At 30.7% G+C, this 23888-nt stretch overlaps 2 protein-coding genes and 1 pseudogene across 2 annotated transcripts; 1 reads left to right on the top strand and 2 right to left on the bottom strand.

The window, feature by feature from the left end:
* Nucleotides 1-273: 273 nt before the first annotated feature.
* Nucleotides 274-3803, bottom strand: LOC107960672 (uncharacterized). The gene is made up of 2 exons (XM_016896976.2): nucleotides 3406-3803; nucleotides 274-1028 (listed from the first exon to the last, which is right to left on the bottom strand). The coding sequence occupies exon 2, from the start codon at nucleotides 977-979 to the stop codon at nucleotides 506-508; it is 474 nt and encodes a 157-aa protein (XP_016752465.2). The 5' UTR covers nucleotides 980-1028; nucleotides 3406-3803; the 3' UTR covers nucleotides 274-505.
* Nucleotides 3804-9930: 6127 nt separating this feature from the next.
* Nucleotides 9931-13797, top strand: LOC107960673 (uncharacterized; annotated as a pseudogene).
* Nucleotides 13798-21960: 8163 nt separating this feature from the next.
* Nucleotides 21961-23568, bottom strand: LOC121229483 (AT-hook motif nuclear-localized protein 17). The gene has a single exon (XM_041113966.1). It carries the CDS (start codon nucleotides 23081-23083, stop codon nucleotides 22127-22129), a length of 957 nt encoding a protein of 318 aa, XP_040969900.1. The 5' UTR covers nucleotides 23084-23568; the 3' UTR covers nucleotides 21961-22126.
* Nucleotides 23569-23888: the final 320 nt, after the last annotated feature.

The raw sequence follows: 23888 nt of genomic DNA, 5'->3' as shown, positions 1-23888 counted from the left end.
TCCATATTCGTTGTTTTCTTCTACCGTCATTGTTGTCAAATAAAGGTAAAAAAAAAATCTTTTAAATTAAGCAAGATTAGATATATTTATGAATGCCAATAGTTTTTAATTAAAAGAATTCTCTGTTAATTACTCATTATCAACTTTTTTTTTAGATTTTTATAAATAAGCGTTAAGATCTTAAATTTTTAATTACCAGTATGTATTTTACAACCCATTATTGATTTAATTGAAAACTAAGTTAATTTTTTTTTTTGAGGAAAAAACGACCACAAGTGAGTCTGAATTTATTCAAATAGCATCACTAATTACAACATTATGGATTTCTGTAGGATAATCCATATTAAAGAATCAATTGCAAGAATCCGCACATAATTTTTTTACAAATAAAATTTGCCACAGAGTTACATTGCCGACTAGTCCAAACACAAGTAGTAGACCGAAAGTTAACGAAGGCGTTAAGACTATCCTTAATCCGTTCACCAATAATCGTCAGATCCATTTTCTAGCCATTTATTTTGTTGACCAGTCCTGCACAATCCGACTCAAACAACACATCACCTTTAATATTGAGTCGACGTGCAATCTTAATGCTTTCATCAAAAGCATACCACTCAGCCTCTTCAAACGACAGCTGCACGTCTTTAAAACCTCCACCTCCACCCAAAACAAAACCATCTTCATCCCTAATAATAACCCCATAACCAATTCTGTTATTACCAGTAGAAGCATCAAAGTTAATTTTAATGTAGTTTTTCGGAGGTTTGACCCATTTTCTTACGTCGAGCTGGGCTGATAACAGCGGCACCTTTAATAGATTATGGATGCGGATTTCTTTGCTGAGCATACTGGCCTTATTCCAAATATCCTTCGCTTCATCTTCTTTGCCTCTGAAAACAGGGTTGTTTCTGTTGTTCCAGCAATTCCACAAAATGGTCATAAAGTCCGCCATAGCTTTTTTGTCAAGAATGCTCAGCATATCTTCCAGCCAGTCGGTTCATCTATCGTACTCCTTAGAAATAAGGTTGCTGAAAACCAAATTAATTATTCCCACATAAATGCTATGTTTTTCTTTTAAAAATTAAAGTATATATTTTAAATCCATATTTTTTTTTTAAAAAAATCACATATAAAAATTCATTGATGATTGATCTAACTCATTACAAAGAAAAAAATAATTACCTCATATAAGAGTAAAACTATACATTTATAAATAACACTGATAATTTACTTCATAATAAACATAAAATAACAATAGTAATAAATATTATAAGTCTCAACAAAAATGTTAATATCGTTCTTTTATCTATCTTTTTGAAACTTGTATTATTAAACCTAACACTCTTCAGATGTTAATGGGTGGTTTGAACCCTGAATACACAAACATTAAATTTGAGCCTCCAAACAAAATTTTCATCCTCTCTAATGTTTAAACACATGGAATTTTACTACAACCCCGATTGATATTTAAGAAAAAGGCATCAGTTTTCATGGTACGTATATATAAAGATAGATCGATATTGGCCTAAATTTTAATTGATATAATTTTATGTACCATAAGTAAAATTAGATAATGATATATCATTAGAAATAAAGTTTAGTGAATTTGATTTTAATTTTTTTTAAATTATATCTGATGGTACATAAACTTATACATCAAATATAAATGTATATGTATTCCAACTAAATATGTATTTTAGCTGGTTCACAGCCATCTAGCTATTTACTTAAATATAATATATAATGGCTGCAAGGATTTCATGTTACTGGGTGGCATTTGATTCTTTTCATTGTTATTCATATAGATATCAGCATGCAAATCGTACAAACTAATTACTTTCACTTCCTAACCTGCGTTACAGTTTTAATTCATCAAACTGAAATTGGAAAAAGAAAAGATATATAGTGGTATGATAACACAAATTCATGATCTTCACTGTAGTGTGTATGTGTACTTGTTTATATCTTCCTCATCCTCGCCTACATACACACCTAGCACTAGCTGGCTTTAAACTAATACCTCGCCGGGATCATGAACTTCGCCAACTTTGTCAAGATTAAGTGTTAAGCTTTTTTTCTGCATGGATAATGCGGAAAACTCTATTGACTTCCTTCAAGTCTAATCATCAGATTCATTAATCTAATTGTCTCCTAGCTAAAAGACTATCTTTCTCCCTAAGTGGCATACCTAGAAAAAACCCTCATGAACACATGATGATGTCCGGAGATAACCAGTAGTCGAGTCTCAACTATAAGTTCCCCTTTCTTCACCATCATAGCCAGGACTCTATTAACATACCAAATCTTTGCCCAATAATCTTCAGCTGTTTCGACTCTTCGTACCATCATATCAATTTTTAACAGTACAACAGAAATAACTAATTTGTTCTTTGAATTAACATATAAGAATTAATTTACCCATTTTTTTAGTTAAGGGGATAAAATACAATTTAAATTTTAGTATAACGGCCTTCATAGACAATTACTCATGGCATGCAACGTGTACCTCATTCCGACGTATAGAAACTAGTTTTTAATAGTAGAAATAGATAAAATTTTTAATAGAATGACTACTTTACTCTTTGATCTAGCATATATGATTTAATTTGTCTATTTTTTGAGTTAAGGGGACAAAATACAATCCGACTTTTTAGTATAAGAGCTTTAATGGTACTTTTACCGATTGATTAGTTAAGATTTATTTATTCTAAAATTTTAGTTAAATGTTTTTTTTGTATTTTTAAAAAAATAATTTTAAGAAAAATATTTATTTATTTTTAGAGTTTTAAAGTTTTATAATTTATGAAATTTATAAAAGTTGATTGGCTCAAGGTTAAAATTTTAACCGAGTTAGATACTAACTTAAACCTAGTTACTAAGTTTGGGTTCAAAGAATATCTTTAATTAATATGTAATTCAATATTAAAGAAAGATTTAATTGAAAAGTTGGCCTCCAAAGTACCATTTTTCTTAAATATTAAAGTTTTTTGAGGTTAAAAATGATATTTAAATAATTAATTTTGACTTATTGTACTTTAAAAAGTGTATAATATTCAATAAAAATATATCGCATGTCATATTTTTATTAGTTAATATTACGTTTTAAGATAAAAAAAATTAGGTAAATAAGTGAAAAAAGAGTCATAGTTTGACTTTGGGGGCCAGTTTTGCATTTAAGTATTAAGCCAAAATCAGAAAACAAAAAAAAGCTTACTTTAATAGGTAAAATTGGCTTCTATTGCTTTCCCCCCCTTTGTTTACCATGCTTGGAAAGAGCAAAATCAGAAAAAGAAAAGCTTACTTTCCATCAATTCTTTTATTAATTTAATTAACATCAATATATCAAGCATTATATGTCATGCACAATATATTATAAGGAGATGCAAGGGAGAGGAGTGCACTTACACGTAGCACGCATATAAAAAGCATTGTAACGAAGAGAACCGTGTGTGTGTGAGAGACCCCAAAACTCAAAAGAAGATCAAAGCATGGAGATGATGCATTTGCAATTGCAGAGATCTCTATAATGGTTCCAAAAATGGCGTCATCGGTCACAAGCTCGAGTCTCGAAGACTTGTAGGTCTTCAAATCGTCCAACCTCACTCTGGCTTCTTGCGTTGTAACTTCATCCTTCCTTCTCTTGCTTCCCTACGTATTATCTTTTCTCTTCTTCATGGCTTTGAATTACTTATATATATATATAACGAATGACCTTTTGTTTGATTCAAAAATTTTTTCTTTGAAGTCTTATAATACTTTTTAATCTCCGAATCAAGAATAATGGTAAAATATATAGATACTAAATCATTTTTTATTTTGTTGTTTATATAGGATATAAATGGGAATTGGCATGCTGGGGTCATGGCAGTCGCTTGCACCGCCGTTTACTCCACTGGTCACCATTTAATTGTGACTACCAATTTTAACATTTCATATTTAAGATTCAGATTAATTTGCTTCTTCTTCTTTTTTTTTCTTTCTATTTTGAACATTAAATTAATTTCAGTTCAATAAAACCAAACATTATTAGAACATTTAATTTTGGAGCTATTAGGTAATTAAATAAAGATGAGTTGATGGGTGCATGCAGGAAGAAGTAGAGATAGAGGCAAAAGTCAAAGGGCACGAAGGAAAGCTTACGTCAGTAGTGGTGAAGGTTCGAAACAAACCCAAAAATGGACAGTTACTAGCAATTGGTACTCAATAGGCGGTTGCTAATGACTATAAATCACCTCAGCCTCCACCTAAGCTTTAAATTTAGAATTAAATAGGGATAGTATTTATTATAAAAAAGAAAAAGATAAAGCAATTTTCTAAACGTCTTAGTTGATCCTAAATTTATTGGAGATCAATTTCCGAGAGGGATCATCTGAAACATTTAAAGTAAACTTAAGTTCCTATTCAATTATTTTATTAGATAATATATGCAGTTATTCTTAATTCAGATTTTTTTTATATACATAAATTTTAGGTATTAAATTATTAGTAAGTGTTGTCAATAACTTCTTAACTCAGTGTCAAGTGTATTATATTGTAAATATGAAAGTTTGGGTTCGTACATTGATGCTCAAGTGCATTTTATACTCCTATTTTGAAGTAGAGAAAAAGATCATGAATAATTTAAATAATTTTAATATTAATGACTATAATTATGTTAGTATTGACAAATTTAAAGAGATAAAAAAAATATTGATCCTTAAATAAAATAGAGGATCTGCTTTTTTTAACGTAAAACTTTTTATTTTATACCTTTGAAAATTTATAATTTTATAGGTTGATTAATTTTGGCAAGGCTGGCAGGGAAGATATAATGCTGGTGAACATTGTCAATTAGCAACTGACTTGAAGAGCCCCGATGGCAGTGGGCAAATAGAATATAATAATAATGGGGAGCGGTTTGGTTTCGGCGAGAAAAAAGCCCAAGCTCCAATCCAATGACAACTCATTTTCAACCAATTTGGGTCTTTTGCTATTTTCTATATTTGATCCAAATACTAATCAGCCCTTAAATTATCTAAATTTTTGTTTTGTCTGTATTACATTTACATAAAACATTTACTTTTAATAAGTATTCACATTTTTTCCCTTTTTTTTTCACAATATTTTTTTAAAAAAATAAACACTTTTAAACATTTAAACTCACATCGGTTTAATTATTATAATAACAACGATACCAACTAAAATAAACTTCAATCTACCTTTTAAGTGTTAAATTCCGACTGTATCTATATGAGTTATTAGATCAAATAAATCCTAAATACAAGGCACTATATAGCCTTAGCCTTTAATCCTCTAGCCCTTTGAAACTTAAATTAAAACCAAAACAAACAGCATTGATTATGAGAAACGGAAACTTTTGTAGTACTAGTTTGGGCACGCTAACTGTGAACTTGGACCGTATACCCATTGCTTTGCCTACGGGCAACACCATAGCCTACCTCTTGCCTCTAACATCAAAACACATAGTTAATGCTGTTTATAACAGCTTTGTTTATCTTTCAAAATTTCAGATTATTATACATCTATAATAATTTTTAAGATTCATATCATTTTTAAATTTTTAAAATTTTCAAAGTAAAAGAAAAATAGTATGTTAGTAATAATTTTTTAAAAAAGAAAATTTATTAATTTATTCTATAAACGAGACCATATATTTTATAAAAAAAAATTACAAACACTCATCGTAGGTAATGAAGGGCAAGCTCTATCAATACAACAAAGGCTTCAACCTTAGCATCAATAAAACATTATGATACGTTGACAATTGACTCTATCACAACTCAAGCACAACATATCTGGAGTGATTGCAAGCACTTGATACGATAAGGAAATTAGCCTCGGATGATCCAAAGAGGTGGGTAAAAATCAAAAAAAGAATCAAGCATCCACCAAATTGGAGAGGAGGACGACAAAACCATTCCTAAAATCTCTTGCAAAAACAAGACTACATATATAAGTAAAACTAAAAGACATGTTACAAGAGAAGACAAAAACTTCTAAAAGTGAAGACTTATTAAAAAATGGAAAACAAAATAAAAACATAAAAAAACTTAAAGATAACACGGGTTCAAATCAACTCGTGAAATTATTTATTATTATAAAATAATCTCAAAACAGAAACAGGTTAAGAAGCCGAAAAGAGCCATCTACTTTTCAAGAGAAATTGCTGATGATTAGTGAAGTTTTAGCGACGACAAAAACCGTTCTCTATCTGTTATAACTTGTGAAGATATACCCACAAAATAGATCTGCAAACTAAAAAGAAACACATGAAGTGAATGAAGAGAAAAAAAAAGTTGGTGGGAGGGAGAAAAGGGCAAGCGAGCAAACCAGGAGGCTGGCACCGTCGCTGAGCAAAACAAAAAACAAGTAGCAAGTTACTTGGAGAAAAAAAGAGAAAAGTATAATAATAGTAATAATAGTAATAATAATAAGTGAGATTTAGAGTGAATCTTTAATAAAATTTACTAATTAAATCTTATTTATTAAATATTATTTTCATTTAATAAAATATTATTAATCTTTTTTATATAGAATTTAAACATTTTATTGAAGTAACATCTTAACTAAGATTTATTATTTCCATTTCACTTAGGAATGGAATCAATTTTACTAAACTTTGAGACAATAAATTCTTATAAAGAACTAATTTAGTAAATAGTGCACCTAGTACTTTATTATTATATTATAGATGAAAATTTGTTATAGAAGGTAAAAATAAAATATAAAAAATCGGTTCAACACAAAACGTAATTGTTATAACAAAATGTTGTTATAAATGGTGGGTGTTATAGAAAGGATTGATTGTATATGAATTAAAGAACCAAGCCACATAGCATAGCAAGTAGCTATCAAGACTAGACAAACATATTAGAAAAAACCCTAAGCAAACGAGGTTGCATGACCAACAACCTTATCACTGACCGATCAACAAACCAATGTGGTTAGATGGCAACCAATGGTGTTATAACCCCACTTGTGTTAGGACACGTGGCAAGCCTAGAGGACACCTGAACAGTAAACCTGCCACCAGCAAGCCGAGAGGTCACTTGTGTAACACCTTTAACCCGTATTTGTCGCTGCAACAGGGCTACGGAGTATTACAGGATAATAGAATAGTAAATCAATCAAATCATACATTAATACAAACATAACCAAATTGCTTGGACCTTAAGAAACTCAAATACTAATAAAAATATAAAGTCAAAATGACATTAATCGGGTAAAAAACACATCAAAACTAACCTAATATGTGCCTAACCAATGTATCCTCATTGTTACAACAATTATATACAATTTAATCTCAAATACATATTAATTCAATTCATCAACTCATTCAAGCAATACCAAATTAAAATACTTAACAAAGTTACCACAACCACAACAAATCAAATATATGTAAGCCACACATACTAGCATAACAACTATACCTCATTCTCGCACCCTTTACAAATTGGTTATTTACACAAGATATCATTCATAACATTTACATAAGCCAAACATTAACCAAAATAGCACAAGAGCCTATACATGCCATATAATCCGAATTTAACATTTCAAAAACTACCGAGAAAAACTAGATAGTGTGACTTGAGTGCCGATTCGATCGACCAACCTTCCGAAAATCTATAATGACATTAAACAACACAAGTAAACTTAATGAAACTTAGTAAGTTCAACGAGATAAACAAAAATCTTACCGAACTAACTATAATAAATTAAATAATAATAAAAAATATCATCCATGAAAACTCCCTGTCATTCACAACTTCAATCGATAAATACATTCGTATTCAAATCAATACAAAAATAAATAATATGTCTTTGAAATTCATTAAATATATCACATTACCGAGATTTTTCCATTCAAAGAACGACTTACGGATAAGAGTACATAGTCAACAAAAGCTTAAAAGAGTTGGTCCTTCTGAATACGCCAACAGAAGCTCAAAAGCTGAACAGAAGCTCATAAGAATTGATCCACCCAATCACGCCAAACAGAAAGTAAAACACGAGAGTTCGCAATAAATTTTGAACTTCGGTTTACTTGGGTAAAATGTTGATATCTCCCTCCAATACCATCTCCACTCCAAACCCCCGTCATATACCAAATCACGAATGTACTCAAATCATGCGTTTAATTCAAACCGAATATCCAATTCAATATTATAATTCATTTCCAATAATATAATATATGCATAATATCATTCATCAATTTATACAATTGTTAAATTTTAACTGTACGAACTTATCTGGACTGAATTGTAGTAATTACAGAAATTCAGAGACTATTCTGCTATTTTTCGTTTTCCACGAGTATCTACGAGATCTTGATATAAAATATAAAATTACTCATTTATTAGCATATATTTCATTTCAATCCATTTTAAAATTAATACCAATTTATTTTTTGAATTTATGCAATTACCCTAAACTTTTACAATTTTTGCAATTTAATTCCTTCATTAGTTAATCTATCAAATTAACTAATTTTCTCAAATCAATAATCTATCCAAATATTCTAGCCCCTCATACAGCCCCTAATAAACCTAAAATTTACTATCAAACCCTAACATTTTGACATTTTCACAGTTAATCCTAAAATCAATATTTAACAAAAATCACTTTACAAAATCATCACACAACACAACCAAAGCTCCAAATCCATGTTATCCATCAAAAAAATCTAATATTTATCAATGAAAACTTCCAAAATTTTTAACGGAATCAGAAACGAATGTACGGGTTAGTTGGACCTAGTTGCAACGATCTTAAAAACATAAAAATTACAAGAAACAGGTAAGAATTGAACTCATATGGAAGCTCCTATGCTCAACTGATTCTCCAATCTATTTCTATGGTGTTTCGGCAATGACAAAAGAAGAAAATGAAGAAGAAAACCTATTTCTTCTTACTTAATTTTGTTTTAATTTCAACTAAATTACAAGTTTGCCATTATAATTTAATTATTTTGTCCTTATCCATCAATTTGCTGTCTCACTATATTATTTAGGGCTTAATTATCACTTAATTCCTTCCTCAATTAATAATTACACAATTTCATCACCTAATTGCTATAATTAGCAAGTTTTACACAATTTTCAATTTAGTTATTTTTAATTAATTAACTATCGAAACGTTAAAATTTTTCAAAAAAAATTTAATACCACCTTAATGACACTCTGTAAATATTTATAAAAATATTTACGACTCGGTTTATAGAAATGAGATCTTGATACCTCACTTTCTAAAACCACTTGACCTTAGGGTCTTACCATTTGAACCTAGTAAATCGTTTTATAACATAAATTACCAAATCAAAAACCTTTTTAAAACCATATTTGACTCGTAAATATTATTATATAATATTTACAAACTTACTTGTCGAATTTGGTGGCCTCGAAACTATTGTTTCTGACACCACTGAAAAATCAGACTGTTACAACTTGAGAAATCATCCTCCCAAGAAGACTAGCACCCCGGCAACGGACGACCGGGTCTTCATTGGGAACATGAAGTCGTTTGGTCACTAAACATCACGTGGGCTCAATTGCTTTATCCCATCAGAGTCAAAATGAATAACAAGATTTATTTTGTCACAAACATCCTCACCCCATCGAAGACATCCTTCCCAGGCACTTTATAATGATAGATAAATGACAAGGCTAACACTTTAACACCATATTACATGGTATCCTTACCTATAAATACCCTCAAGAACGATAAAAAAGGATCGACTCTTTAACTATACAGAGCCTATTCTCTCTTTTTACTTCTTTAACCCTCAGCCTTCAAACTCTCTCTTCCTCCATTCTTTCTAACCTCTAACTCTCCGCCCTGGCTGAGTGAACCAGCCTTCTCAAAAACTGTTATCTTCTCTCTTGTACTCTCCCATTATTGATCATTGTATCAACAATTGTTACGGTGAGCATGGAAAATGTGGCTTTTCAATCCCAAAGTGGCACACTGACTGATCAAGTCAACCAGATTAGCGACCCAGTTAACCAAGTTAACTCTTTCATTCCACTCAACACCTCCATACCACCTATCTTAGGTGTTTCTACTGGCTTGAACTCTACACAAACCTCTCCTTATGACTCCTTTTCTACTAGAGCTCAGCTATGGTATGCATGCGTTCTTTTTCTCACCTTGAAACAACTGGTAAAGGCCTTGAAAGGTCCTCTAGCCTCCAACTTTACCACTCTTGCTGCACCAACAAGAACTGTTCCTCTAGCCACTCTGATCCCTTTGCAACTGTAACACCTCAATCATAACCTAGTGAAACCCCTCCCAGACCTTTTAATTACATAACTCTTTACTTACAAGAATTTGTAACCTGTCTCATAGTAGCATCCCATTTCCGTTAAACTAGGGTTTCCTTTAGCAGGCATCAGGCCCCCAGCCTCATGACTCAAAGATCTAAGAGAAACCACGACGCCTGGAAGAGTAGTTTTCTCAGCAAGAACATCATTTCAAGAAGCAGTAGCATATCCTTAATCAAAAGATCGCTAAGAATGAATAATTTATTGTGAAGTTGAGATTCATACAAAGAGTCCTGAGGTAAGAAAATCCAGAGCATCCGGAGGAGGAAGCTCAATCTACTAAAATTGTCATCCTTGAGCTACTCCTCTTTAATCAAATTACAGGGATTTAACTTTAAGGTGTTTTTTGGAGGAAACTTTAGATTTAAGTGAAACAAAAATATATATTTAAGGTTAAAATATGTCATAAGCCCTTGTACTATTTATAATTTTAGAATTTAATCCTTATACTTTTATTTTTAGGAATTTAGTCTAACTTTACAAAGTTCAAAATTCAGATTCAATTATTAACACTATTAAAATTATTTTGTTAAATTTAATTTTATTACAACGTCATTTTTTTTGTTACATGGCTACCTAATGTTTTTATTTAATTTTATTTTAAAATGTCATCAATAAATTTAACAAAAAAAAACACAGTTAATAATTGGATCTAAATTTCGGAATCTAAAAAATGAAGAGACTAAATTCTTGTAAATAAAAGTACATGGACTAAATTCTAAATTTATGAAAAGTACAAGAATTTATGTGATATTTTAACCTTTTTCAAATAGAAGTTTTTAGAAATATAAAAGTGATAAATAATTACTTCTCTTATTCGATTTTAAAATATATATTTAATACGAAATTAATATAATTATAAAACACATTTAATAAATCAATGCGATAAAAAATTTCAAACAATTTATCAAACACGAAGCAATTGTGAGGTTTATAGGATTCTCCGCCTCCATCCCTAAATTAAAGGTAAATCTCTTTTTTTCTTTTTACGTTGAGTTCAGTCCAAATATAAAAGTAAAAAAGAGAAGAGATTGGTGTATTCTTGAAGCTATGGCATAACATGCAAAGATGATTATGTTGATAAATTTTTAAAGTCAATAGGAGTTGTTAGATCCTATAATTAAGACAAACAAAAACATCTTTTTCAACTTTAAATCTTCTTAATTATCATTATACGAAGTGAGTCAATATCTTTAAACATGCTAACATTTGTCTCTTATGATTTTGTGCGTGTGGATTGGGTTTCTCAAATATTATAAAAAGCTAAATTATGTTCAAGGATGAGAGCAATAATCCATTCATATGAAAAGCTTTATAAATTTCTTTTTATTTTTATTTTATAAAACTTAAATACGTAGATATTTTTAAATAAATTTAATTAAATATTCCCAGCACGAATTAATGCTAACTAATATTATAAAAGTTGTTATACCCCTAGCAAAGCAAGACACGTGGTAAATTGCCGAATGGTTTGCAGATAGCCTTTTGCAAACTCTTAGTGGATCGGTCTGCAAACGGTTCATAACACACCCCTCGTGAAACATTCTTTACTGGGATCACTTAAGCATAACAAATTTATATGACATCAAAGACGAGTCAGGGGATCGCGCAGTACACACAATCATAACAACTAAACTTGTAATGACATTGACACCTAACCAACCCATATAACCGGATTGTACATCATATAGACGGCCATGTGGCACTGCAGAACAAATGATGGCTTACTATATAAGCTACGGTACCAAAGGATCTTCTTCTTCCTCTTCTACACAAAATGAACCCAACAAGCTCTCCCTCTTCTTCTCTTCTTCTCTTCTACTCTTATTTCTATTGTCTCTTTGCTTAAATTAAGTGAACCAGCATTCTCATCCACCCTTTCCTCTTCCCTTTTAATAATCCGTACCAATAAAAGTAAAAAAGAAATTTTGAATTTAAGAAAAAGAGAAAAAAACTGAATATGTGAATAAGTTTCCGTTTAAATGCATAAGGGTAAAAATAAATATTAGGGTAAATTACATCAACAGTCACTCAACTTTGGAGTAGCTGATAAAACAGTCACCTAGGTTTCATTTCAGTCACTCAACTTTCGAAAAGTTACAAAACAGTCATTTTTGCCGTTTTTTGTCATAGATGTCACGGCAAAGTGACATGGCATGTGACGACGTCCTTAGTGTTAAAAAATCGTTCAACTGGTCGGTTACACTTAATTTAACAGCCCTACCAGCCTTATCTTTGCTGAACATTCTTCTTTTGCTACTCATCCATGCCAATATATAGCTTACTTTGGGCCAACGATTCATCACTCTTCCTCAAATTCCAGTGGATGTAATTCCGATAGTTCTAGCTTCAACGGTCACTGGAATGGTCCATCTATGCCTAGTGAGATACCTCCATCTTATGTTTTTCCTACAATGAATCTCCATTATCAAAGTTAGAAGCACCATTCCCCTCTATTCTCTACATCTAATTGTCGAATTGGTGGTTCCGGTCAACCTTCAATTCCACCTGTCAGTCAAAGGTTTGCCAGGAATAGTTCAAACATGCCAAGACCGGGAACTTTTTTATGCATCCATTTGTTGCTGGCCACAGGTATAGCCCAAAGTAATGGAATTTTTTCATTTAAGAAAACATATAGCTTGATTTTTTGGAATGTTTCTTCGTTTGTTAGACAAAAATATCGTTCCAAAATAGAGAAACATTTAGTTAGAGGGTTACATTCTCTACGGATATAGACATCAAACAGAATGGTTTTGTTATTTCTCTGCTGATAATTTCAAATGCTACATTTCCACAGTTCTGGTACTAGAACAACAAGTGCGGTTGCTTCCTCATTTATCCCTCCTTACCCTGGTAGCAATGTCCGGGCTCGTGATAGAGTTCAAGCTCTCCAGGCATACTATCAACACCACCACCCTAGCACCTTGCCAGCATTACGGACACCTATTGTTTCTGGCTCCCTAAGGCTGGGCAGCCATAGAAGTCATAGTCATGGTCATGTTGGACCAATGGCCTCTTCATCTGACCATATGGGTGGCTTCTATTTCATTCCATCAGGTACTTCAAGTGGCTGGACCTTTCAAGAGCCTGAAAACCCTATGTTATCTCAGTTCCATACTTATGAAAGAGACCATTTATTATCATTTTCACTAAGCCAAGTTGAGAGAGATCCTGGTTTGGGTGCATTCCACGAGGCTGCCATCAATGGTTCAGATCCCAGTGCAGCTTCTGCCAAAGGCTTGAATTTGAGAGGCCACCTTCACAAAGTCGTTCATAGTGTTTATTCCTTTATACCCTAATGGGAAACATGCCACGTCAGCGGTCCCGTTAACAGCCTAACGGAAACTGTTAATCAGTGACTGATTTGTCACTTTTTTATAACATTAGTGATTGTTTTGTAACTTTTTAAAAGTTGAGTGACTGAAATGAAACCTAGGTGATTGCTTTGTCAGCTACCTCAAAGTTGGGTGACTGTTGGTATAATTTACCCTAAATATTATGACTAAACATTTAAATTCATAAAAGGAATTTTAACTGAAGTTTATTAGTAGTGTGAATACCATCTATCTGATTTATGGCAAGATATTTGTATAGTATAATGAGAACAAATAGATATTTACAAATACTTTGAATTTCAGTTAAATCTAAGATCGTTTTACTTTTTTTTTTTACACGGTCAACAAAATAAAGTATTTCTTATCTTTTAAAAGATTATTCAATTAGTTTAAAGTTTATGATAAAAAAAATCACAGCAAACAGAAAATAGATAGATTCATATTTAATGAAACCAATAAAAAGATTTTATTTCTTTTACTTCAAGTCATGAACAAATAATTATTCTACATGGGTTTGTAAAGAAAAAGGACCTTTTTTTCTACTTTATCTTGATTTTCATTGTATAAATATTTTTTTAACAATTTCATTATATATTTTAGTCATATCTGTTTATTTGGACACAGAGCTCCCATAATTTATGCGCTTCAGCACACTTGAACGCATGTTTTCCAACAATACTCATACCAATCGAATTAAAATTCAATCAACTTTATTACCCTTTTAAGATCAAAGATGAAACTAATATTTTATTGATAACTCAATAACTTTTTATTTCTAGAAATTTATCTTTAAATATCACGCATAAAGCAACAAATGCACACCCTTATTCAAGATATCTTTCTTTGTATATCATGCATAAAAGCAATAAACCCAAAAGCTGTTAGACCTAACAATAGGTTAAGGTTTTCACTCTCTACAATGGTTAAAATAATCAACAAATACAATTTTGAATTAAAAAACAGATCCATTATGATTTTTTAGTTTATATAATTTTGCATCAAATACACACATTAAGTGTGTAAACCAACGAAAATGCAATTATACTAGTTAGAATAGTAATCACATACTTTTCTCAAAATTTTAATTATTTTTATTGGATTTGATTGATTAAGTGTAATTAAATCTTAAAAATAAAAAATAAAAAATATTATTATCTTGCTTAATTTCTCTAATTTTCACTCTTTCATAAGAATTGAAGGAAAGAATCTTGTCAGAGAGTTTTACTATTACAAATATAGTACATTCGTAAGTACAATGCAAGTATAAATATATATTATAATGTAGAATCAAATTAGTATAAAACGTACAACATACGAAGAATCAGACAAAACTCACATGTATATAGCATACACATAGAGTAAGACGAAAATCCACAAATCATAATTATACATGATAAAACTCAAATTTAGATATTTAATTGAAACAAATAATATGTTTTAATTACACTCGATTCAATATAAATTACTAATTACAATGATTATAAATACCATATATATTTATTTATAAATAATTATATTTAAATCTAATTACTAGATAAAGTGATAGCAACGTAATTTCATTGGGGTGGAAGATTAAGCCGGACATCAAATCTACTTAAACAAATTTGAATTAACATCGATCTATAGTTGTCGGCTTTGTTTTGTGGAAAACATGAGAAGGTGTATCGAGAGATGAAGACCAACTGTGCGCGTTTTGTCGCATTACAACTTCGCTTTGGAAAAGGCTAATCAATACTTGCAAGAACTTTCCCTAGTAATTCATAATATCCCAACAACACTTGAGAGACGTAATGAGTTTTGACGATTATCGAAAAGTAAACATTTCAGATTCATTTGTCAAGCTATATGCCAAAGAAAAACTCGTGTCCAAAGTTATCGAAACATGGTCATCTATACGTTGTTAAAGTCAAATTTTATGTGCCGAGGACAAAGTTGAAAGAAAAAGGGAAGTGGGAATTTGAAACCAAAACTTATATTAGACATAATCATTCTTTGCTGTTGTGATGTAGGAGTTTTTCTTTATCACGTGTATATATTTTGTGTGAGTTTTATATGGACTTTTTTAAATTAATTCAATTTTTATTTTATTTTTTATCCGTATTGATTGATCTATATATTATAATTGATTGTACATATATTTTTATATATCTTATATTCGTAATTATACTATATTTATATTAATAAAACTTGGGAAGAAATTCAAAAAAATTATCCATATCATCTTAATTTCACAAATACAAAAAAGAAAACATTGAAATCAAGACCTAATGTAATGTCGTTGAAATTACGTTCTGAATAGAAAAACAAAGAACGCAAGTTTGACTTTCCAAGTTTGTTTTTAAGTCCAGTAGCGTCCCAAATGCTCTAGGTTCGTTGTCATCGATCTGCTACGAAGTGGTTTTTCTTTTTCCTGTGTGCTAGCTTGGCTTGCTGCATGCCAGTGTTGGACGTCTTAATGATTAAGAAACACCAGAAACAAGGCGGAGCAAGTGGTGGGTTTTGTGATTAGCTTATTCTGGCCGACAATGAAAGCTACTAAAATTCTACCATCGAGAAGTCCACTGCCAATCGCATGCATGCATTCGATCAAGTATATGTCCTTCTTCAGTGAAAATCTCCTAACAAGTCGAAGGTAACATGGGACCCTAAGAAAAATCACCAAATTTCACAAACAAATCAAAATCACCAAACTTCACAAACAAATCTTCATCGCCCCTCTTCCACATCCATGCCCTGTTTTCATGTTCACATAATAGTACTCCATGCATTCCACTTTGCATTGCTTTCTTACATCGTTTTCACATGGCCTTTTTTTTCGCCGGAAAGAAAAAAAAAGTTATTCTGCACCCACTAGCCTCTTTGAATCCCCTTATGTTTCGGAGAATGTCGGGGCAAAGGATGGAAATCTTGTGTAAAAGATATATATCTTTGTCATCCATTTATGTCTGTTCAAATGTCTTCTTTTCGGCTGAAAGGCAATTGTAGATGCCTGTCTTGATCTTGCCGTCAAACAAGCTTAGAACCTTAGGCAAAGCAGCTGATTTGAGCCTCCTTTTTGGGTTCATGCTAGTCTTTAATTATTTTATGTAATTGTTATGTTTGGGGCCTGTAAGATTTAAGGTATAAAGGGAAAAAAAGAAAAAGGTTTTTAAGTTTCAGAATTTTAGTAGTCATTTTAAAGTGAATTTGGTGTCCCCAAATGTTTTCCTTGTGATATCAATTTGTCCCTTGATTTTTGATTGTACTGGCATCCAAAATGAAGCAATGTATTCTAAACAGAATAAACGGCGTATTAATTTGTTGTTAAACTAAAAAAACCAGCAAGACAAATCTGGATTTTGCAAATCTTATTACACAATAAAGACCCCCGACAGAAGGGAAATTAAGTCAAATCTGAACAACCACGTAAAATGATGAAAGTTAAATGCATTGAGTAATAAATAAATAAATTTATGTAAGGAAAATGAAAGTACCGTAGGGCAAGAAAATGAAGATGGTCGTGTGGTAATGATAAGTAAAGAGTATGGAGTGGGGAGAAATGGTCAAAGAAAGTGGCGCCATGGTATGAAGAGATTGTGGGTTTTCATTCACAGATTGGTTGGCTCTTAGTTTTTCTCATTTGCCAGCCAACTTGGAAACAAATAAAATAAAACACGACTTTACCCTCATGGCATTGGCCACACTGGTCTCCCCACTTGGTAATGAAAATATGAAATTCCCAAGACATTCCCATTACCACATTCCATTTCATGTTTGATTATTATTATTTCCTTTAATTTGATTAAAAAGTTAGTGCACGAAATAGGAGGCGAACTTGTTGGAGGCCAATATATATAATTTGCTTAACAATATCAATTTTAAGCTTACCCATAATTCTTAAGCAGCTAAACCACAAGACATCCGCTATAAATATAGCTTTTACTTGTATTAAAAAAACATAAGATTCATACCAAATGTCACATGTTAAAATAATATAATATTTATATTCACTTTTTTAACTTATTCATGATTTTCATTGCAATGTATGCATCAAATACAAATTTAAACAATTGTATTACCATTTTTACGGATTATAGTGGGCTATGTCAGCAACAGCAAGATAAGGCAAGTTAACTGATACAATCCCATTCCTTGGAACTTCCTCCATTAATACAAAACACATTCCATTTTCATTTCCATTTCTGTTTGTTTTTTTAAGTCAAAAGAAGAAGAAGAAGAAGAATTATTATGAGTTGAATCCCCCAACTACTGTAGTGATAGTCTCTATACCCATTTTTCATTAACTATTTTCTTCAAGAAAAAGAGAAAGAAAGAATCAATTTTTTCAATAATAAATTAACACAACAAACAAAGACACCAAGAAAGTTTTGAAAGATAATATAATATCATACATTTTAACGATAAATTTAGTTTTATATTTTTTTGTCAATTTGATTTTTTTTAGTTAAATTTTATTTTTCATCATTTTAAAAATAATCAAATTTAATTACTAAGCTTTAAAAGAGAGTTGAATTGTTATTTTCTTTAACGAAAATACTAATAAAAATGTTAAAATTTTTAAACATGACAGTCTATATAACAAATCGTGTGTATTTCATTTTTTTTTATGATTTTTTTACTATTGGTAATAAGACAAATAATGTCATGTCATGTTATCATGAAATACACGTAAACTATTTAAAAATTAATATTTTAGTCAACATTTTGATTAAGAAAATGATTAGATTTTTTTAAAGGTTAATTGTCAACTTTAACTTAAAAAATAAAAACAAAATTAATAAAAGTAAAAATATTAAAATTTAAATTTATATTGAAAAATAATATAAAAACATATAGAAATGTCTATGACACAATTTATCCTAATTTTAATTTGGAAGAAAGAACATTGTATAAATAAAAATAAAAATATATTTAAGTCCCAAACAATTAGAAAATATAATTAAATTATTGCAGAATACAAAGGGAACAAAAAATAAAAAATAATCAGAATTAAAAACCCACATGATATAATTATGTAATGTAAAAACTCGAAATTGAATAGTTGAGCTACAAATCCCTGATGGAGTAAATTAAGATGATGTACCTCCAAACTCGGGTACATAAAGAAACAAAGAGAGAGATAAGGCAGGTAATTATTTAATTTGTATCCATCTCCCCTAATTAATAATTTCGTCAACTATTAGGTGTTTGATAAAAAGTACACCATATATCTGCTGTGTACCACCCACACTACCCCCTCTAACAATATCTGTATACGGCTACAAAATCTGTAGTTGATATGAATCACCCCTCTCTCAAATTTTCACTATCTTACAAATACTAAATTCGGATCATATTTACCATCAAGTATGGGGCATGTTATGGTGTTTGGATAAATATTTTTTAATTTCAGTCATCTTGAATAATTTTTTTATGTTAAAATACACAACTTGTCTCACACCAAACTTAATGAGACGAGAACTAGACCGCTCTAGAAGATTGGTGTTCACCAAAAAAATAAATAAATATTCATTTGGCTGAGGGGCCCGAAAGCTACCCTTTTTAACTTCTAAAAAAAAAATAGAAATATGAATTTATCTGTCCTCCTTTTAATCCTTTTTTGTTTTGTTAGTATTATATTTGCTAATTAAGTTGTGGGAAGAGAGTCATAGGTTGGAATTAGAGTTAACCTTCAAGAATTATTGCTATCTTTATTTGTTCTATGATTTAAGTATAGTCCTATTCGGGTTGGGAGTAATATTTAAATTAAAAAAAATTCAAATTTTTAAAGAAAAGTTTATGTTAAAGAAATAAAATTATAATAAATTGTTATTAAAGAATTTTATTTAAGATAATTATTCATATATTAAAAATCTCTTTTAAAATAATTGATAAATGTTGGGTGCAGTACTAAAACACATTATAATCACAATAAAATACTAGAGTTAAAAATTTGAAAATAATATCACTAAGGAAGATAGCTATAAACCTTGAATATAAATAATAAATATGATTTAAAATTTTAAATCATATAGTAAAGTTGTTTAAGATGTGAAATTTATGATTTTTAAAATATTATTTTGATAATGTCTAACATTTCTTCTTATATATTTTAGGGGTTTACAAGATAAATTGAATGCGTGTAAATTAACGGTCGAGGTCACTAACAATTTATTTTGATTTGAAAAATATTTTTTCGAATTTTAAATTGATTAGATGGATTATTTAAGTTATTCTAAATTTTTAATTGATTCGAGGAAGTAATTTTATTTTTTGAATTTAAGTTAAGTTGAATTTTACAATTTTAATAACTTAAATAATAAATTGATGTAAATATTCCTTGAGTCCTTATTAATTTTGAAAATGAGCAAACCTCTCTTTAAAAAATTTAAAAATAATAATAATAAAATATCCAAATTTTGTGAAAAAAGTATATAAATATACAAAATTCTTAACAAATCTTAAAATTTACATAAAATTAATTTTAAAAAATTGAAGTTGATAATTAAGGCCTTAAACAAGTACATTATCAAATTAAGTTTATCATATTAAATTATATTGTTTTTTTATCTTATTTTGCTTTGAAAGACTTCACACACACACATACATATATATATATATATACTTTCAAATTTATGTGCTCTAGCTAGGAATTTAGTCATACTACCAACAATACTTCAATTTAACCTGTTTATTTTTTAAATTTTACTTGAATTTTGATTCACTAGATTTAATTTGAAAAAAAATTTAAATCAATTTAAGATGTTAAAATAAAAAATCATCGACTCATCAAATTTATTAAGTCAGAATTTTCACTTAATTCAACTCGATTTAACCGAATATTCACCCTTTTGGAAGTAGAGAAAATGATGAGTATTTATTTTTAAATCATTTTATATATCATTATTTGATCGTAGGTAATTATCGTCGATAGCAGTGACTAATCCCCTTATCATAGGTGCTCTATTAAGAGGTAAACAACAAGTCATTTTTATATCATTATTTAATTAATTAAAAATATATAAAATTTCACTATCAGTGAGTTTAATATAAATCTTATTATTAATGCCAAAATTCTTTTCAAGGAAAATTCAATTAAAAACGGGCAAATTATAATTGAAAAAAGTTGAGTATAATGGTAAAATATATTATAAATTTAAAAATAGAATACAAGTTTAAACTTTAAAAATAATATTATTAAGACAACCTCAAACAACTTAAAATAGAGATGAAAAAAAAGTAATTATAATAACAAAACAAGTTATGGAAATATTAAACAGAATATAATAAATAAATTTTTTAATATACTTATCGGTTTTGTAATCTAAATTTAATGTAGTTTAGGCTGAAAATGACAAATAAATAAATTGAGAATGTTAATAGCTTATTTTGAGTCTTATTCAACGTAAATGATATGAATTTCAAAAAAGAATATAAATATAATTTAGATTTTCGGGTTGAAGAGAGAGAATATATATATATAAATAAAAAGATGACAGGATCAGGCAATGAATGTCTTATCTCCATGGAATATGACCCTTCAGAGCCAAACACACTTGTCATTTAACTCATTTGGGTGAATAAAGCAGTTGCCCAGTAGGCAGCAGCAGCTGCTCCACAATCAAACTTATTTATTTATTTACTCTCCAACCCCAACGCCTAATCTTTGCTTTCATCATTGTCTTCTTTTTTCCCATCAAAAAAATAAAGATATACAAATTAGAAAAAGACAAATCAAAGTACACCTATAAAATATCATCTGATATAAATAGAACGAAAGGAAATAAAAAATTTATAATTACTAAAGTGGAATAAGACTTAAAGAGCTTTCGAGATGGCATTGGATAAAAGCAGACTCCCATATATTTTTAACTGGCAGGCATAACCCTAGCCATGTTTTCTTCTGCCATACGCTTTTATCCATATGAAGAAGCTGATGAATCAGATATATGATCAGCATTATCTTTTTCCCAGCGCTGCTTCTCTGCTCCTTTCAGACATTTGCATGATAAAATTTGAAACTTCAAAGCTAAGCTTCTCCCTTTTTATCCATTAAAAACAACACATATCTAGCATGTAATAACTCATTCAAACCAACACACATTAAAAACAAAAACCTTTCAAGTTTTAACGAGATTAAAAAGTTGGGTTTTTCCGTTTTTGACGTACGATAGATATTATATCAAGATTTTCTACATTTGCCTTTAGTTGAATCGAAAAGCAAAGATCCTGTCTTTACTTCTTCAGTTTCTTAGAAGCTGGATTTTATTTTCCAAGTGAAAGAAGAAAGAATAATTGATCAATTAGCAATGCAATAATTAAAATTAAACAAACATAATTAAGGATCATTTGATGGAACGAAAGTACAGGAAACTACATAACTCATAAAAGGGGTAAAAAAAATTCTAAACTTCCATTAATTCACAGTGCTTTCAGAGATGAAAATTTTTTTTAAAATAGAAAGCTGAAAAAGCTAAAAAAAACTTGTCATTAGTAAGGCGGTGGTGGTGGTCTAGCTGTTGGAGCCCAAATGACATCTGAACCACCCATGTGACTGTTGTACATCGAAACCCCACAAGAATCTGCCCCACCGCCGTGACTACTATCCCCGCCGCCACCGGATAAAGGTGGGGACTGTCCACCGGCACCACCAGACGACACCGCGTTTCTCGCTTCTTCTTCAACGGGTAACCGATGGTACGAAGGGTTGTTGAACGTAGCAGCCACTATAAACACGTTGCCCGCTGCTACCAACGAGCCAGCTACGAACCCACCAACGATCTGGCCTTGAGGACCAGCCAAAGAGATGGAGAACCTGTTGGGCACATGACACGACGTCGTTTGGGATAGGAACGTGGCGGAGAGGGACAAGATGTCGAATCTGCCATGGAAAGTTATGGTAGCTCCCGGAGTTGCTGAAGAAGGTTGACGGAGCGTCACGTTAGAAACGGTCCCAGATCCCGTGAGCACGCAGATTCCAATGTTCTTGCGACGAGAGAACCGGGAGATAGCTTCGACGATGTCGTTCCCTCCGGGGATTTCGAGAATGTAAGGACTCATCGCAGGGTCGGGCTCGTGAGTGATGATGACAGGCGGCTTCGGCTTATTCTTCGAGCCCGGAGGACGACCTCTGGGTCTACGAACGATTTCGATGCTAGCACCGTCGCCACTGTTGGCACCACCACGAGAAGCACCGCCGTTGCCACCACCACTGGGGAGAGAAGGGCTGTGGTTGGTGGTAAGATCTTTGGGAGGGGTATGGGTAGTGTCATCAGAGTCGGGAGTCTGAGAATCACGAGAGAGTTGGAAGTGATGAGAAAAAGGGTGAGTTTGGTGTTGGGGTTGATGTTGATGTTGATGTTGATGAGGGTGGTGCTGGTGGTGGTGGAGCTTTGAGAACATGTTATTGGGGTTCTGATTTTTGGATTCTAAATATTCACCTTTCATGTTTGTAAATGGATTTTTTATATATATTTGCGTATAAAAGATAATAAAAAAAAACAAATAATTTTTTTCAATAAGTAGAATTTAGTAATAAAATAAAAATAAAAATTGAAGTTGTTTGTTTTTTAAAATTGAAGAAAAAGAACAAGGGGATATGGGAAGGAGCAAGAAAGATGGGGGCTGAGATTTGAGAGAGAAAGACGATAAGGGTTTTGGAAGGTTGAAGTAGTTCATAGGGGAGAATAATAAATAATATAAATGAAGGGATGGGGGATGATTGAGATAGAAAGAGAGAGAAAAGGGGGGTGGGTGAACTTTGAAACCAAGTAAAGACTAATGGCGCCGCTGGTTGGAGGTAAAGTAGGGTCCACACATCCACCATGAGAGAGATTATTGACGAAGAAATTTGACAAATACGGAAATCCTTTTGGCCGGGAGAGAGAAGCCTTGCATTGGATTTGCATTTTGCACCGCCTTTGTTTTTCTGTCTACCAATTTGATTTAGATTGGGAAAGTTAAAGTAGACAACCATGACAACTCAGACACTAAGATTAGATAAGATAAAATCTATATGCCCTAATAAGAAAATTTTTATAATAATAAAATTGTATGAGACATCGAGTTGATTCATATATTAAGAGTAAGTAAAATTTAATTCGATTTAAAAACGTAATAAAATTTTAAATTTTGAATTAAATAATTCTAATTAATTGAGTTATTCGGACCAACTCAAATAAAAAATTAATTTTTTTGTTTAACTCAAATATGAATTACATAATTTAAGTTATCTGAAAATTTGAATAAAAAA

Source organism: Gossypium hirsutum, chromosome A05 (genome assembly GCF_007990345.1).
Source record: "Gossypium hirsutum isolate 1008001.06 chromosome A05, Gossypium_hirsutum_v2.1, whole genome shotgun sequence".
In the NCBI taxonomy this organism is placed as follows: domain Eukaryota; kingdom Viridiplantae; phylum Streptophyta; class Magnoliopsida; order Malvales; family Malvaceae; genus Gossypium; species Gossypium hirsutum.
The sequence above is the reverse complement of the archived record's forward strand: the minus strand, read 5'-3'. Positions and strand labels throughout refer to the sequence as shown.

Excerpts from the sequence above, each read along its gene's own strand:
- LOC107960672 (XM_016896976.2), bottom strand. The coding sequence starts at position 979 with ATGCTGAGCATTCTTGACAAAAAAGCTATGGCGGACTTTATGACCATT.
- LOC121229483 (XM_041113966.1), bottom strand. The coding sequence starts at position 23,083 with ATGAAAGGTGAATATTTAGAATCCAAAAATCAGAACCCCAATAACATG.